This window comes from Alligator mississippiensis, chromosome 5 (assembly GCF_030867095.1).
Source record: "Alligator mississippiensis isolate rAllMis1 chromosome 5, rAllMis1, whole genome shotgun sequence".
Lineage (NCBI taxonomy): Eukaryota > Metazoa > Chordata > Crocodylia > Alligatoridae > Alligator > Alligator mississippiensis.
In genome coordinates, this window is record NC_081828.1 from 41,506,634 (window position 1) to 41,523,676 (window position 17,043).

General features: G+C 46.6%; 1 protein-coding gene across 2 annotated transcripts in view; it reads right to left on the minus strand.

The window, feature by feature from the left end:
• Window positions 1-505: 505 nt before the first annotated feature.
• UAP1 (UDP-N-acetylglucosamine pyrophosphorylase 1) overlaps window positions 506-17,043 on the minus strand; it is a 29,518-nt gene continuing 12,980 nt past the window's right edge. Inside the window, exons 4-10 of one of the 2 annotated variants that reach the window (XM_006276164.4) lie at window positions 16,690-16,862; window positions 12,321-12,514; window positions 10,484-10,627; window positions 7,860-8,048; window positions 6,803-6,850; window positions 2,373-2,439; window positions 506-1,092 (exon numbers count right to left, since the gene is read on the minus strand). In XM_006276164.4, coding sequence (XP_006276226.3) covers window positions 1,000-1,092; window positions 2,373-2,439; window positions 6,803-6,850; window positions 7,860-8,048; window positions 10,484-10,627; window positions 12,321-12,514; window positions 16,690-16,862 — 908 coding nt within the window. In that variant the 3' untranslated portion in view covers window positions 506-999. The remainder of the gene's footprint in view (window positions 1,093-2,372; window positions 2,440-6,802; window positions 6,851-7,859; window positions 8,049-10,483; window positions 10,628-12,320; window positions 12,515-16,689; window positions 16,863-17,043) is intronic. The other variant, XM_006276165.4, reaches the window with a different exon arrangement.

Below are 17,043 nucleotides of genomic sequence, written 5' to 3' on the forward strand. Positions count from 1 at the left end.
CTAACCCTTACATGTGCATCTCTCCCACAGCTTACTGTGTTCAGGCCCACAGGGCTAGATCAGGTCCTAATGGCTCCTGGTGTAAGCAAGGACAGGGCAACCACTGTTGGTACTGAAGTGATCAAATGTTCTTCAGTTATTCCCCTTGTGTCAATTCTTCACTTTCTGTCCTAAATCACCACACAGCATTGCAGTAAGACTGACAGTCCACTGGGTCATTTGGGTTAAATAGCATCTCAGTGGGGTTGTAATTGAGCTAGCTTTCAGGAGAAGGATTTTCAGAAAACCAACATATTGCTACAAACGCTTATCCTTCTCTGAACCAGTTATTATCTAAGGTGCCACACCCTGCCCTACCTTCTACCTGGCGGAGCACAGTGTGTTCTTCACCCAAATCCCTGCTGTAAAAGCAAACCTAAACTCAGACAAAGGTGGAATAGCAACCATCCCTTCCAAGACAGCAGTGATAATCACTCATAACTGAATAAGACACTCAATGACAAACTAGAGGGATTCAGAGATTTATTTGTGTTTTCTTCCAACCGTGCCATCTCTAATGTACAAATGATGACTTAAAACGGCAGGACATGGGCAGTGACAAAGACCCTATTAAAAAAAATAGTCATGTATATTTGAGAAAAATAAAATTTAAGATAATTCCCTCCCCTCCCCTGTACCGTAAAAACTCTTCTGCATGTACAATCATTTATTACTATATACACATTACAAAATAAATGCCCATGGCTCAAAGTGTGGAGAGCAACACCGCAAGTGCACTTTGCATCAGGGGATTTGCTAAAATGTTTGGTTTTTAAATTAAAATATAAATAGAAACCACCAACATGCCAAGAGCCAAATGTGTTACTCCCATCTGTGAGTTCAAGGTGAGCAAGACCAACTGCCTACCCATTTTGATTAGAAACCTTCATTTGCACATGTTCACATTCTGGCAGCTGAAGAAACAACCACTTCCGGGTGTGGTGGCTTCTTGCTCAGAGTCTACACTCCATTCTTCACCAGCTCATGGACTCCATTTTCATCAATAATCAAAGGTGCCCGAAACACTCTATTTTTCACATACTGTTCCAGGCCCTAACAAAAGAAAAATAGCTGTTGTTAGGTTGGATATGGCCATGTACCACATTTAGTAACATTAAGGATGGCTCTGCTTGCTGGAGGGCAGGACCTTGATATGAAACCAAGTAAAGACAGTGTTTTACAAAGCATAGTGCTTTGTAATAGGTTGATATAGGCTAGACTGACATAGTTTAACACTCCAAACCCAATCTCACAGCAATGCTCAGCTGAGGCTTTGCTAGTCTCACCTGGCCAGTTATTAGAAATGAGGCCAGGTTGTGTCCAACTATCAGGATTTACACCCTATCAACTCTAGGCACCAACCCAGTGTACATTGCTAAGGAACAGTGATTTCTCTCACTAAATCTTTAAGACTGTCATCACTGCCTGAACGTTGCCAGATGTTTTTGGATAGCAACATACGGCAACAATGCATCCTGGGACATCCTCCTGCATAGAGAGACTAAGCCTGTTCACCTCTGTCCTGTCCCCAGATGAGGAAGGGACCCAGTCACTGGAAACTATCAGGGACACTGCCATGGTTACTAGTCAAACTGAGGTAGTGTCACTTGGAGCTAAGTAGTTCAATAACCTGTTACCAGCTTGCAATGTGAACAAGGCATAAGATGCAGCAGCTAGGCTTAGCTGAAGAGTGTAATGTAGACAGTGGAAGTGGCTGCAAGCCAGTTCTTGCGCTGGGGACTGAATCAGTCATTTCAAATAGATGCTGGCTTCAGGCTTCCTGGTTGGGTCTTAATATCTTTAAGCCACACAGATACACACCACAGGTGCTGACATATAGTCCCTTTAGGAGGCAGCATCATACAGCCTGCTGTGTAAAATGCTTCAGAAAATTGGGCCTCCTAGTTTTAGAGGCGTACATGTAGACATGAGGAGGATTGTTCTGAAGGCTGCAGGTTTACTACCCCACATAGCAATTCATGCCCAAAGAGGAGTCATTTGTTATTACCAGAACACAGCAAAAGTGTCTGTCAGCAGAGGTTCATGGAGAAGACACTGCCATAGACAGAAAAATCAGACACCAGGTATCAACACAATCCGCTGCTTAAGTGTATTACAGTTGTACTTTGTTCAACTTAAAGCTGGTGTAACCTCAGAGCAAGGCAAAAACTGTATGATTCCAACCCACCAACTTCCCTCCTCACCCTTCAGTTATGGGATCTGCTATCAACAGACTTTAATTTTCATGCCCCTGCTCCCCACCCCTATTATAATCTAATCTCTGGAAGCTTGTTTACAAATGCATTTTTAATAATAAAAGGACAAGCACTTACTTCTCCTCCATAGGAGACAAGGGGAGAAATCTCACACTGGATTGGCAAATCATTTGCATCCTTCAAACTAAGGCAGAAAGAAAGGGAAAAAAAAGAAGTCATGAGTGGTGCACAGGCCATGTTCCAGTTGGGCTGACTATATCAGTAACAAAGAGAAGAGTAATTCTGCTGAGAGAAATGCCAGATGCTCTCTGTATTAGCAGCCTGCTGGTGTATATTAGACCCTGCTGCCACAGCAGTGGACCAGTACAGTGTGGTAGTGCCCAAAGTGGTTCCCCAGCAGTTAGTCAAGCCTCTGGTGTCAAGTGCTCTCAGTATCGGTGCTTGCTCAAGTTGAAATGCAGGCAGTGACTGCAGAAGAACAGAATTCAGATCCAGCTTTAATGATGCATGGTGTGATCATGTTCTCTCTCAATAGTGATTGTTATTTGTACAGCAATAACACCAATGAGCCTCACTGATGGACTAGGAGCACACTGTGCTAGGCACTGCACAAACACAGAACAGGAAGATGGTTCCCTACCCTAATGAACAAACAATATTCCCATCCCACCCTTCTGCAGCCATGGCAAGGTGCTTCAGAGATGTCTACTTAGTCTTTATCTGGAGCATGTCAGGAGCTCAGCTAACCCCAATCATCTCTTTAGACTAATCCAGAAGTCAGACATATTTCATAAATGTCGGGGGTGGGGGGGAAGGAAGTGGGTAGGGTGCATCTGTCTGCTCAACTGATAGCAGCAAGGATTCTGCTGTGAAATTTAAATGAATTTTTTTCTGGGAACACTCAAGAGGGACCCAGCATTATCTCAAACTGCTATTTTTTATAAGGTCTTGAAAAGCATACTCCTTAAGCAACCCCACTAAAATCAGCAAGGCTGCTCTCAGAGCAAATGGCTGCTTCCCTCTAATAAGTGATCCTGGAACAACTGCCATGCTGGTGGTTCAGCTGACAGGGCACAAGGGAAAACAGACCCCTACAGTCTGTGATGTAGGTAGATGTGGGTTCAATTCCCAGTTCTGTCTCTGGCCTACTGGGTGACACCAAGGAAGTCTTTTGCTTCCATGCCCATTTCTCCTCATGCTCATTATTTGTTCTGAGACCCGCATACTCTCTCCCTGTTTGTACAATACTTAACCCAATGGGCCCAGATCTCAGCTCAGGATTCTAGGTGCTCCTGTAACAGGAACAGACAACATGCAAACAACAAGGCTGAAGTAACATGTTGGTGCACTGGTGCTAGGTTGCCCCTAATGAACTGTTGTTGTTACAGGGAGCATCATCTGAACACAAGGTACAGAAAATGTTCCCAGGGAAAAAGTCACTGGAAGTTGTTGCTCTTTTCCAGATACTGTTGCAAAAGAACACTGACCATCAACTGTAGAGACTGCATTAAAAGCTGCTTTATACAAAAAGAATTAAGCAAATTCTCTGTAAGAATGGACACCGTAACAAAACTAAGCTTTCAGGACAAGCAACATTTCATGATGTGCTCTTACAGTGCTGTACACAATGGAGCGTTGATTATGGACAGGTGTTGCTGCCATGCAAAGAAAGGCAGTAAAAAAAAAGCCATCTCATTTCAAATCATAATCCTAAAGGTTCAGGATAGCTCCTTCAGCAACCACAGAGTTGTAGCACTACAAGACAGATTTAGAACAGGGTGGAGAGATTTAAGATCACTATGTCATCAATCAGGAACCACTTATTTAAATAACACTTTAATTATTTTTTTTCCGAAGTGCAATTCTCAGTGATTAATAACTATAAACAAAGAGGCCGATTTGCAATTAAATATGATCTTTACACTGAATTTGGCATCGTTTGCTAATAGGCAAGATGCACTTTTATTCGAGCAATTACATAGTTTAATATCTATTAGAAACAATGAACAAAGGTTTTTCTTTAAACTCAGGATTTATGCCAAGTTCTCTGGAAACAGCAAATGGGATTAAATGAAAATGCACAAAAGCAGCATTTTAAAGTTACTTGTATTGGTTAAATAAAACCACCTTAAATGTGCTGGGTACACGTGGGGTGGGGGTGAGGAAGGGAAGTTCTGCAAAACATTTTGCAATTAAAAGGTATCATTATTAATTGTATTATCTGTAGTCAGTGAACTGAAATGAAGGATGGAAAGAAATCTTTGGAGGATGTGGTAATCAGATACATTTTGCAACCAACCAATTTCATCTCATCTCCTCACATCCTTTTTTTTTTTTTTTTAAATTATTTGTAAATTAGAAACCGGCAAAGGATTTGTTTTCTTTTTCCAATCAGTTTCTTACTTTAGCACGTTAGTAACTGAACTAGTTGAACAGAATGAAATGAAAATATATTCTTTATCTATAGAAGAGGATAAAGCTATTAAACTGGTTGTAGCACTTCAAACATTCACTAGTTCACGGTGCTTGGCCATCAGCTTCCAGCAATTTAAGTTTGACTTTCTTTTAAGCTTCATCAAACATGCATGGTTTAACATATTAAAGCCTAAATTTACTATAATATCTTAACAGAGGTTGCCATCCAAATCTAAACTTAAAAAAAAAAAAAAACAAAAAACTTTCAAAGAAAATAATTGATAAAAAAAATGGTTTTATCATCTACTGGTAGCATAACTGAAGGGGGGGGCAGTGACCAGGGCAGCAGCACCTGGCACTGCCTTTGGGGCAGGGGGAAGCACAAAAAAGCAAATCAGCACAGGAAGAGCTAGCGCTGCACTACTATGTTTCTATCACCTCCTCTTGCCCTTCAATCTCTATATCAAGGCAAAGAGAGGAAGAAAAAGGGATGCCGTCTTGGTTGGAGAGGGGAGGCCATGAACCTTTCCACTCCTGTGGTAGCTGTAGAGTATGGGATTCCACTGATTAATAGTTGAGAAATAAAGGATTCACAGCAGTTGCCCACCTTGTTAGGGGGCACTTTGAGAGCCATTTAAACAATTAGCTCCTGCTCTGTGGATCACAGGCAGGAAAGACTTCCAAAAAATCAGGGTGCTGGACTGGGAGACAAGATATCAGATCACCTCTCAAACAACTAATGCAGACATTTATACCTTGTTTCCTGGTTAAAGATCTGGCCCAGGCTCAGTACTGACTGTCAGCCATTACACTCCCCTGCTTGGCCCAGCAACTGTCAAATGATCTGGGACTTTTAATCTAGTCAGAGACAGGCTTCTTATCAGAGAAACCACCACTGAAATGGGGAGCACCAGACAAACACAATCACTATGCGAATGATTCACAGAAGCCATGTTGTACTGAAAAGCAGGTGGTGGGAATGAACAGTTTTTCAGTCAGCAATAATACTAAAGTAAAGAGTGGGTGGCAGATTTCTGCCTGGAGGCACAACAATAGCACCTGTTAAAGGTCTCTAGACCATGGGTCAGCAGCCCACAGGCTGGATCCAGCCCTCAAAAGAGGCTGGATCTGCTCAAGGGAATTGGCAGTGTACAGCTCTGGCACACAGCCCTCCATGCTGCTCTCACACCTGCACTCACCCTCAGCACAGAATCAGCCCCTTCCTATTATCACTGAGGACAGGGATTGGTGGTGAGGGTAAGAGCAGGTTTAGGTGCTGGGTGGGTGGGTGGGGGATGGGGACGACACATGAACAGAGATTTGCAGCCTATGGTGTGGGCCAGCTCACAAGTGGCAGCAAAAAGCGACTGACTCTTGCTCTAGACAGCAACCCAGAAGACTGGTTGCAAGAACTGTCCAATACTGGAGGGGACAGCCCTGACTTTGGAAGCCAGAGTTCAAATCCTGGCAAACAACTCAGTCCTTCACAAGGATAAGAGGCTTCCTGACAACATACTGCATGGGGAAAAGGTTTGAGAAGAAGCTATAACCAAGCCTCCGCCTGCTTTACACAAACTGGAAAAGCTAAGCTATGATTCTTCTATAGCCACTTTTCATTCCTTTGTTTCCCAGCTCTATTAAGGTCTGATCTACTTACCAGATAAGGAAAAAAAGTGGCACAGTGGGTAAGCGAAGGAGCTCAGTCCTCCCCTAACCCCTGCAAGACTGAAAACCCAAGTTTCAAATGCAAGTTTAAGTACTGCCCTCAGTCCAGAGAGGCATAGCAGGAATTAACACAGCAAAGACATGGGCACAGGACTGGTGCAGATGAGTACAGGGCAATGCTACAGGTCACCGATTTTTAATCTAGCTACCGCAGGAAGCCACAGCTAAAGAAAGTCTTTAGTAAGACATGCTCCCCATTTCCCACCATGCATCCTGGATCCCAGTTGGTTAGCAGCTACCAGAGAGGCCAGTCACCAGGAAAGCAGTGTGTGTCAGCCTCAGTCCTATGAGGCTGCCTACTAGGCCAACTGCTCTTGGCCCTAGCAGTGAAGACACCCAGCCTGTTAGTACCTAAGCACACAGCCCCACCACCATGCACTGCAGAGAGCCTAGCGCTGTATATTTACTTGTCATTGACATCAGCTCTGATGGCATCTGGCCTTCCGTTTGTGAAGCTGTTGTGTGGGAATAAATATGGGTTAATAAGGATGGAAAAAAAAACAAACAAAAAAAATCCCCAAAACCCCAAATAAACAAAAAAAGGAACTGAACAAAACCAAACCAGGAAGGACAAGGCTCATCTTCAGTCCCTCACTGAAAGCTCCTTATTACCACAGCAGTGGTGGGTGGGTGTGTGCAGGTGGTCATTAGCACAAGGACTGTAGAACCTGAGCCCAGCTACTGAGGATAGCTTGCAAGTGTAATTGTTCACTGGGTTGAGCTCTGTGACACAGCCATCCAAAACCTCTGATGTATCAAGCAGACTCAGCCCAAGGTATGCACACACTACTAGCCTTTCAGGGACTACTACTTGCTCTAGTGAAGCTGTCCTCTATAGAGAGGTCTAGCTCACAGGTAGGGGACAGGAGGAGACTCGAGATGCAAGCATGCAACATGCCAGTTACCTGGGTAGGCAACACCTCACCCCTCTGTGCCTACCAGTAGCCAGGTGACTTGTATAGATCTGCAGGACAGCTCATTTCACCCGTCGTACTACCAAGGATTACCACAGACTAGCAAGGATTAAGCGGTCAATTATCTATTGGCTTCAGACAGTGGACCTGCAGCATCTCAGTCATTTTCAATCGTTTCTGGATGAGGGCTGGGCCTATATTTGTTTCAAGTGCTATGTACAAAGAGCAGACTTTTTCAATCAGGCATCCAAAGCTCTCCCACTTAAAGTGCCCAGAGCTGAGAAACCGAATTAAGTCAACAGCTCTGTGCAAGTCACAAGCACGGCTGGCCCACCATCTCCACATGGACCACACCAGAAGAGTGCTTCATGGCAGTACAGCCACTGCCAGAATAATACCAGTTGGGATCTTCTGCTCCTGTAAGCAGATTGTAAATAGGGAGAGAAAATTGCACAGCTTGCATGAGCCCCCTAGAAAGCAAGAAGTAGAGAGATATCACTCTGTAGAGAGCAGTCTGAAGTGCTTAGGATGCAGGGCCATGCCTACTTACCGGGGGATTGCAGGGATGCGAGTACCATTTTCATCCACAAAGTGGCCCCCAGCATTGAGGACCCAGCAGTGGTGTAGAGACATCAGGGCATGCCGGGCTGTGGTGGGGTTGTCCTTCCCATTCTGACTGTCTGCATTTTTCAGAGGCGAGAATTCATCTTCCCGCAACACTTCGTATACCACAAACTTCCTGCAGGTGGAAAACAGCAGGGATGGGGTTCAGATCCAAAAAGAGGAGTTTGCAATAGATTCCCCTAGTTCTCATTCCTCTGGAAGGAAGAGGTTCCACCACTGTTTCAGCTCAGAGACTTGCTAGCTACTGGGAGCACCGTTAACACCAGCTGCATCGTTGTTAGCTACTCTGCACTGAGAGCTAGGACTGTATTTCCTAAAGGCAACTGAAGAAACTCAGGTCTGCCTCGGTGACCATTCCTACCCCAGGTATAAGAAGCACAAGACAGCAAAATGGACAAGCTATTCTTCCTCCTTCTGGCTGCTTCAGAGACGTGGCTTCAAGCCCATTCAAAGAAAGTGGGCAGGGGCTGATGGGAACTCTCGTATTCAATCCTGCCCAATCCCTGCTCCCCAGCTGAGGCTATGATCAAGAAAGGGCTTGAAGAAGTTTCTTATCCTGATTTCAGGAGACCTCCCTTTAGACAGACCTGGCCCCTTCCCTGTTGTCTGCCCAGAGGCACGCAAGCCAACCAAGATGCCTTCACGTACCACACACTGGCACCGGTGCCAGGGGTTGCCTATCCCTGTGCTAAAACCATCTGGGAGGCTGTCATCCCTCCATGGGAAATCACTACCCCAGGATTTCACATCGAGTTTCAGCACTTCATGTGCTGCCCTGGCCAGCCTCAACCTCTCAGATCTCTCAGGGTCACCTGACTTTGTCTAAAGCTGGAAAGTTGTCCCTGACTCAGCAACCCTAGAGAAAGGCTATGGTCCCATTTACTCCAACCTGGCAAGTCGGGAGTGAGGGAAGGAAGGGCACAGATTCCCTGAAACAAGATTAGAGTGAGCCCTTATAAAGAAGGTCCATGCCCATTCCTCTCACATCTGTGGAGAGTCCCAGGAGTTTCCTCAGGAAATTGAGCAGCCCACTTGGACTATCAGGAAGACTCAGGCCGATCCTGGCCCAAATGAGCTGTGGGGAAGAAATTCTTCCTAGGACCTGAGAGATGGTGGAGGCAGACAAAGAAAATGAGTCTAAGTTTTGCAGGTGACCGAAGAGAAAGGGATGGTAAAAGCAGGGGAAGTTCACAGGCAAATCAGATGAGTAAAAACTTGGAGCTTCTCCTGTGTTAAGTATGGCAAGAGCCCAGCAACCTTCTGAATGTCCCCTCTGGAGTGGTCACCTCTGCTAAACTTGTAGACTTCTAAGGCCCCTGCCACAATTGTGTAGAGAGACTAGGAAGGGAGAGGCATTCACATGTTGACCACCTGTCCCTGATTGGTGGTACTTTGACTCTGCAGGCCTGAGGCAGAGAACAGCAGGGGCCGCAATGAAAGGCTGGAGGGAACAAACGATGGATAGAACCAAGTACCAAGACCCTGCACCGGACCTTCTTGCTGGACTGAAAAGGGGTAAGTTAACATCCGTTCCACCGTGAGCTACTGTCTGCCCCCAAACCTGTGATGAAAGTTGCCTATAGCTTAGAGCAAGGCTTTCCACATAAGTGGTAAGTAGGAGTGCATTGATAAAGATGTTTTGGGCTGATGCCAATGGCCAATTATTAATGAGCCGTATCGGCTGATACCAGTCCGATTCCTGATATGCATCTCAGCAGTTTGAAGAGCAGTGTCTGGCTGGTAGGTCTGTTGGAGGGAACGGGCATAGGAGGGGCAGACTGAGGTCCTCATGGGGAGGGAGGGAATAGGGCTGAGGCAGGGGAGAAGCAGGCATGGGATGGAGCCATGAGAAGCTTGTCTGGGTGCTGCAGAGGGGCAGCAGCTCCTGCCACTGTGCACACCCATGGGGGGGGCATGTGCCCCCTGGATCTGTGCATTGCATGAGTGCAGGCTGCCCATGACACACTTGAGGCCAGGCACAGCTCCGGGCTCTTCCCAGCGTGGGGGATTGGGCTACAGCTGCACTCGGGGGTGCTACAGCCACCCAAAAATTTGTCATAGACACCCCATAGCACCCCCTCCCAGCACCACCACTGCCTGCCCCACCCCCGCTCACCCCAAACACAGCCCAAGCCCAGCACACGGCTTTTATCAGTGACATTATTGGCCACATCAGCCAAAAAAAGCTGACTGCCAATAATGTCAATTTTCCTTTTATTGGTGCCAATACGATATGGACCGACGCATCGGTGGACCTCTACTGGTAAGGGAAGCTAGAGTGTGACATTATTTGGGAGGAGCCCTTAAAACTAGCAGTCAGAGCAGCAGGTCAGGTGCTGCTGCACTGCATCATCACACCCTGAAGTGCTGTGTATCACTCTCTGTGCCCACTAGGCATGCCAGGGACCATCCAAGCACCTGCTGTGCCCAGCAGGTCAAGCTTCTCCTTAAAGCAGGTCAGGGAAGAGGGCAAGGCAATATTCAACCAGCTGCTTAAGGAGCAGGGAGAGCAGAGAGAGGAGAGAGCAGATGAGCAGAGAGAGGACGTACTTGGCAAACTGGAAGATGTCAAAGACAAATTTCTCCATCTTGATACCATTGGGTTTGTCTGGCTCGAGCAGCCGCCCACTGGCAACATCCATATGTGGGATCTTCTTCTGGGCCACATGGTGCTGCAGCTGAGGCTCATAAGTGCTGGATGGACAAAGAAAGAGAGAAATCAGTCTCCTACACCAGGGGAGAGCAGTTCTGGGGGTACCACTTATGTAGATGTATTTGGACATTTTAAAATGGCCCAAGACATAATTGACCTCTGGGGCAACCATGGGTGGGCATTTTTATTTCCTTCCCCAAGACTGACATGCTTACTTTGCTTTGCCTGGGGAAAACAAGAACAAATCCTTTAAACCCACTCTCTTGCTTGCTACAAATGTAATTGCTCTGACCCTTTCTCTACACTAGCTCTTTGGGTTTGCTGACTATAGCGCAGAGAAGGAAACCCAAATAGTGCAGAGCTTCTACTTCCTGGTAAGAGACAGGAGAGCAGAGTGAGCTGGGGGATGGAAAAAAGGGAAGGCAGACGCAAGGTACATTGTGCTGGGGGAGGTAAGGGAGGATTTTTGGAAAGGAACTGAGTTTTTCTGTGGGATAGCACTTTGCCCCTTCCCCAGTTCTTGAGGGCTGCATGAAAGCACTCTAGGTCCAGTTATCAGCTTTCCTATGTAGCTTGATTGGCTGTTAATGCTTATTAACTAGGTTTTACTTTAAAAAGGCAATTTACCCTCTGGTTACTGTCCCAATTAACCTCCTCTCCCCTCTACCCTATGCCCATGAACCAGTGCCATTCTATTTTACAAGAAAAAAAAATCAAAAAAAAAATCAATGAACAGAAAACTTCACCATCCCATCCTATCCAGTACAATTTTTTTTCTTAATTTTTGGAAGAGAGAAGAGACTTTAGGAGACTGAGAGCAAGAGCAAAAGTTCTAAAGGTTTATTCACTCTAGGTCATAAGCAAGGCACTTTCGCCCAGTGACCATGTACAAATTCACTGAGCAGAAGATGGAGCTACACGCCGTAGGCCAATGCCTTCCCACCATGCTGGAGTTCTTCCAATTAGCCTTGACAGCTTAAAAGAAGAGTCAGTTCTACCTATTCCTTCCTTGTTATGCAAAGTAGCTAGAGCTGCCATCCATTTGGGAGCCAGGGAGGCATCATCTCATCTTAGTACCTCAGGGCAGGGTGAAGTCTCCCATTGTGCCCTGGGTATTGGTGCACACAGCTAAAGCAGAAGCGGACATTCACAGTCAGCTGCTGCTTGCTGGTGGCTGGGAGATGGAGAAGTTTGAAAGCCTATCAGTTACAGCAAGGCAAGAACCCAGCAGAGGTTGTGGCCAGTTGCCATTTTACCTCAAATCACTTCAGGGTTAGAGCTGCAATTTCTGGTTTTGGTATGCTGGGAGTAACAGCGTCAGAGTATTTTGGGCCTCTTGCCTCCCAAAGGAAGTCTGCTTCCTGAGGAGTACCACAAAGTTCTAACCAGAGATATCATTACACATCAATTTAAAGAAGCCTGCTGCCCCAAACCTCAGCAAGGGGACTTGAGGGCGCAAAGCTCAGGAGCTATCCCGGTGGGAGCAACTGTAACAAAAGGAATAGAGGAATGACATACTAGAAACAGGAGGAGACACTGGGACACCTCCCACTCCCACATTCCATTTTTTGCCTCAGAAGAGGCCCAGTAAATTTAGCGGGAAAATGGTGAGACGCACACCCAAGAGGTTCTGCCAGACTGTGATACTAACAGGCTAGCTTTGCAAGGCAACAGAGCACGTTGCTTTATGAGAGAGTGCTGTGTATGCAGCCCGTGACCCCAACTGGCCCATACTTGACTACATCTCGCAGGAATGCCACTGTGAAGTAGTGATTGGCGATGTTGCCTGCGTTGAAGAGCAGCCGGCCATCAGGGCTGCGTTTCTGTGCTGTGGCCAGGGAGATCTCGCTGTATTCCACCACCTGGTACACGCCATCGACTCTGCATACCACACCAACTGGCTCTGTGGGGTTCGTCTTCTCCACCACCTGCCCAGAGAACATATGCACAGGCACACAGGTGAAAAAGGTGTTTGTTTCAGCGAAGTCCCTGCTTGAAGCAGGTTAAATGCCACTGAGCAAAAAGAGGGGCAGGTATGGAACCTGGAGCCCAGAGACTCTTATGCCTTTTATCCATAAGTCTTAAAGCAACATATTTCTCCTTTGAAGGAGAGGGAGCACAGATCAGGCCCCTGCTCACCCTTTATTCCCTGCAAGGGTTTCCCTGGCACCCAACCCTTCGGTTCCTTTTTCACCCCACCATTCCCCTGACAATAGAGGATGTCACTCACAGGCATCTCTTGGTTCCCTCACAGGCAGGCTGCTGACAGCAGCTGTACCTTGGACAGATCCTGATTCCATTTCTACATAGCAGAGGGCCACATGCTGCATCCCCTCCTTCTAAAATGTTGTTAGAGGCATCCAGGCACTTTTGAGGCAAGGACAGAAGCATCCAGAGAAACATGAACAGGAATCAAGAGCAAGGGGGGGAAGGGGGGGGGGCGCACACCCAGCACCTGGGTCACATTTCTACACAGCTGAGCAGCTTGGGTGCCAAGCCCTGGAATTCCAAGGCATAGAGTTCAGCACCTAATGAACCACCAGCTTGCCACAGACCACAAGTGGGAAACTGCAACTTAGGCATAGGGCCCATTTCATGGTGGTTACCAACACCTATACAAATGCTCCCTTTAGCGCCCAAAGGGGCAGGCCAGTCACTCTGAGTCTTCTCCCACCGGCCTACCTCCATCTCCTCCTCCCAATGAAACACTTGGGTCCCTGCAAGTAGGGAAATGCCTAGCAAAAAAATCAGGCAGCTCCCTTATTGTGGAGGGGATCTCAGCAATATTCTAGCCTAACAGGAAGAGCTCTAAAGCCTGGGAATGTAAATGGGTATCTGACCTAATTTACAAAATATCTAGTGTTCTGCTGTGTTGATGAATGCAAGGAAAGGCCCCTTGTGAGGAAAGAGAAGAACCTTCCAGGATACAGTCAGACACCCCACTTGCATGGCATTCCCCACCCATTGCCCAGACAAGGTACTACAATCTGCCCAGAACCTTACAATTAGCTTCCTTGTCAGCATGAATCCCACAGGCAACTAGAAGTCTCCAATTACTAGTGATTATAGGTAACAAGCTAGTGCTGTTGCTGAGGGAACTCCTCTGGCACCACAAATACATTCTCTCCCTAACAAAGCAAATGCATCACTGTCACAGGACAAGGGAAAGCCAAGTGTCCCAAACTCAGTGCCAAACACTCATAGCAATGTCCAAACATGCTATACCAGATGCACTGAAATCCTGTTATTGATTGCGCTTTTTAACAGGAGAGAAAAGCTCAGTGTAGGTGGGAGTAAGCCTTCCCATTAGTTTGAAGTAGGGTATGCTGATTTTGCTAGAAGTTTACAGCCACAAGCTGAAAAGAAGGCAGTGTCCACACAGGCTTGCGATGGTTTAACAAAAAGTAAGGGGGAAAGGTATCAAAATAACACATTGTGTGTAAACCTTAAGCATATGCAAAGCTGGGAATAGGCAGGAATCGCTACCTGCAGATGCCCACTGACGCACAGGACAATGTTCTACCACAGCAGTTTTGAATAACTCTACCTACAACAGGGAACAGGGTCTATTTCCCCAGGAGAACATTAGCAAGAAGACCAAATGACTGATAAAAGTTAGTATAGGTAAAGTACAAGTGGGTTCAAGTAATAAGACCTACTGAGACATGGGGTCTAACCTCATAATCCGAGGCAGGCCTGGAGCAGATTGCTTTCAACACCATAGGGAAATAAGAAGCAAAGCAAGAATGCTGCATAAAAAAACCCTGCATGCTCTGCTTATCCAGTATGGACTGCCCATGTTGCCTGGGAGACCTGTAGTAGTCCAATAATGTCCAGGCTTCCATTACAACCCACCTGCCCAATGTTTATCACTTTCTGAAACAGTTACTCCCAAGAAGCATTTTCCCTTGCTTTGTCTCTGCCCAAAGGTGAAGGTGGAGGAATGTTTCCCCTTTTCAAATATGGAAAAGAAAAAACAGATGCCTTTCCATGTAGCCATTGGTTAACCTTCACAAAGTGACACCTTTTGAATAGCCTCACTAGCCTAGAGGCCATAACTCTGTTTCTGACCCAAAACAAGTATGAAATAGTGCAATCCAATCAATCAGTCAATAGGCTCCCTTAACCACATAGGTGGGGGATTGTGCCAGTGAGTTCTTGGATTAGCATATACATCTGCAGGGCTCAAGTCCTGTCAGCTGAAGCAAATTCTTTTGCTTAAGGAGGATAATGAATACACTACATAGCTAGGGGAATTTGGCAAAATGATTCACATGTAATTTTGAGGTTCGGGTTTCACCAACACAGTGAAATATGTTCTTATGAAACTAAAGTTCCTCAGAAGCTCTGATGTCAGATGCCCAGTATACCAACATGTTTCTTGGTAGGAGACATCTAGTGGTTATCAGAAAAGATTCTCTGAAACAGTTTTTCTGAAACTGCTTGGATTAGGGCTGTTCAATTTAGCAGCTGGGGACTACATGCCATGGGGCGGGGCAGAGCATGGGCAGGAGCCATGGCCCTCCCTCATCTCCCCAGCTATAAGCTCCCTTGGCATCACATAGGTGGGCACCTTCCCACTCCCAATGCATTAGATGGGCGGGCAGGCAACAACCCCATAACCTCCTTGGCTGCAGGCTCCCTCAGCACAGCAGGCTGCTCTGTAACACCCTTGCTGCCCCACCCAGCCCCTGTAAGGAGAATGGGGAGGGAGCTAGAGACCTCAGCAGCAGCAGTAGCCCCCAGTGATAAGGACCTCCCCTTGGCCAGTGGCTCCAAAGGGGCTACAGATTAACCCCTCATACAGCCAGCAAGCCACCAGTTGGACATCCCTAGGTGATTTCCATGCTTATTTCCTATTAATTTAAGTGAGAATAGTGAAACAAAACTCTTTAGGGCACTTAAGATTTTCATAGGCCTCAACCTCTAGATCTATCTGGGATCTTCAAAACCTTTTCATTTTAGCATGTGCCTTGGGACAGGAGAGGCATGGAGCTATGCCTGCCAGATATGTATATGCATGCACTGCGGCTTCTTGTTTTTTCAAGCTTGCTGGGTACTAACAGTTGCAAGACTCCCTGCTCCTCAGGCCTGTCAGTGGCCCATACACAATACTGGCACGTGCAGGTAGCTGTCACACACAGCAGGAATCAGCATTTTGGTTTGTAGGTACCAGCTGGAGGCCTCAAGACAGTGGTTCTTGACCTTTTTAGACTCAAGGCACCCCTCTGAAAATGCCAGCTCTTCATTTTCACTTGTTTTCTGACTACAGAAAAATTATAGAGCGTTTTTTCTGTTGCAAAGAACATGAGACATACAACAACAGGTCAGAATGTTTATAACACCATGGATTTTTTATTTGAAGTCTCTGGGTTATCTTGAGCCATGTTTGTACCACCTAACAGTGTTAATATAGCACAGCACCCCAGATCACCCTTGAAAGAATATCCAGACACTCCAGGGTCCCATGGCACCCTGCTTCGGAATCAGTGCCCTAAGACATGGACAACAGTGACTGAAACAGACTAAGTGACTTGCATTTAGATACTATAATTCAGAGAGGAAGTTGCATTCTGGGTCTAGCAGCCTGGTAATAGCCACTTTGTTTGGTTCCTAATTCCAGTTGCTTTGCCCACTTTTACAATAAATCTAGGAGGTAGGGGACAAGAAGTATGTTCCACCTGCTTGAACACAAAGTCATTACTGCTTCTGTCTGCAGACCAAGTGCACTTTCTCTGCCCTCCCCTCCAGGTGCAATGGGCATAGATAGCCATAGCTATTGTACAAGCTACAGCATCCACTGATTCAGACCTCCTCCCTCCCACTCCCCAACACATCCTGGATGCACTACAAGGACTAGTATACTGCTCCCTTTCAGCCCCTTTGCCCAGCTAAAGGCCATAATTGATGCACTCTGGCTGTTCCCCTTGCAGCCACCCCAGCTGCTCTTCTTACCCAAAAGGAACATGATGTGGAAGACTCTGCCTGTTTCTCCAGACAGAGCAAGGGCTGTTAAAGCAGTCCAGCAAGTGTGCAAGCTAAACAGCCAATTACACCATAGATTCCATGGCCCTTCCCCCTCCCTCACCATAGAAGAGGTTACCTTTGCACCACAATCTGCTCCTTTCTGTATGCAGAACCCAATGAACCTGGGGTCAGCCACCTTCACCAAGATGTTGTCAACACAGTACACGTGGATGCTCCCAATGCCTCGCCGTTCCATGTCCTCAATGATACCATGGGCACCGAGAGCTCGATACAGTCCTCCATTGCCATCTGGTGAGGGCGGGGGGGAAGAGAAGAACAGGGGGAGAACATATTAATGCACCAGAACTGCAGAGAGGAGGAACAAAACTAAGCTCAGGAAGCTGGTCAAAGCCCCAGCAAGTTGTCCTGTGCAGCAGTTAGGTCACAGTGTCAATAGAAGCTGCTGCAGAGAAAAGAACAGATGCTAGGA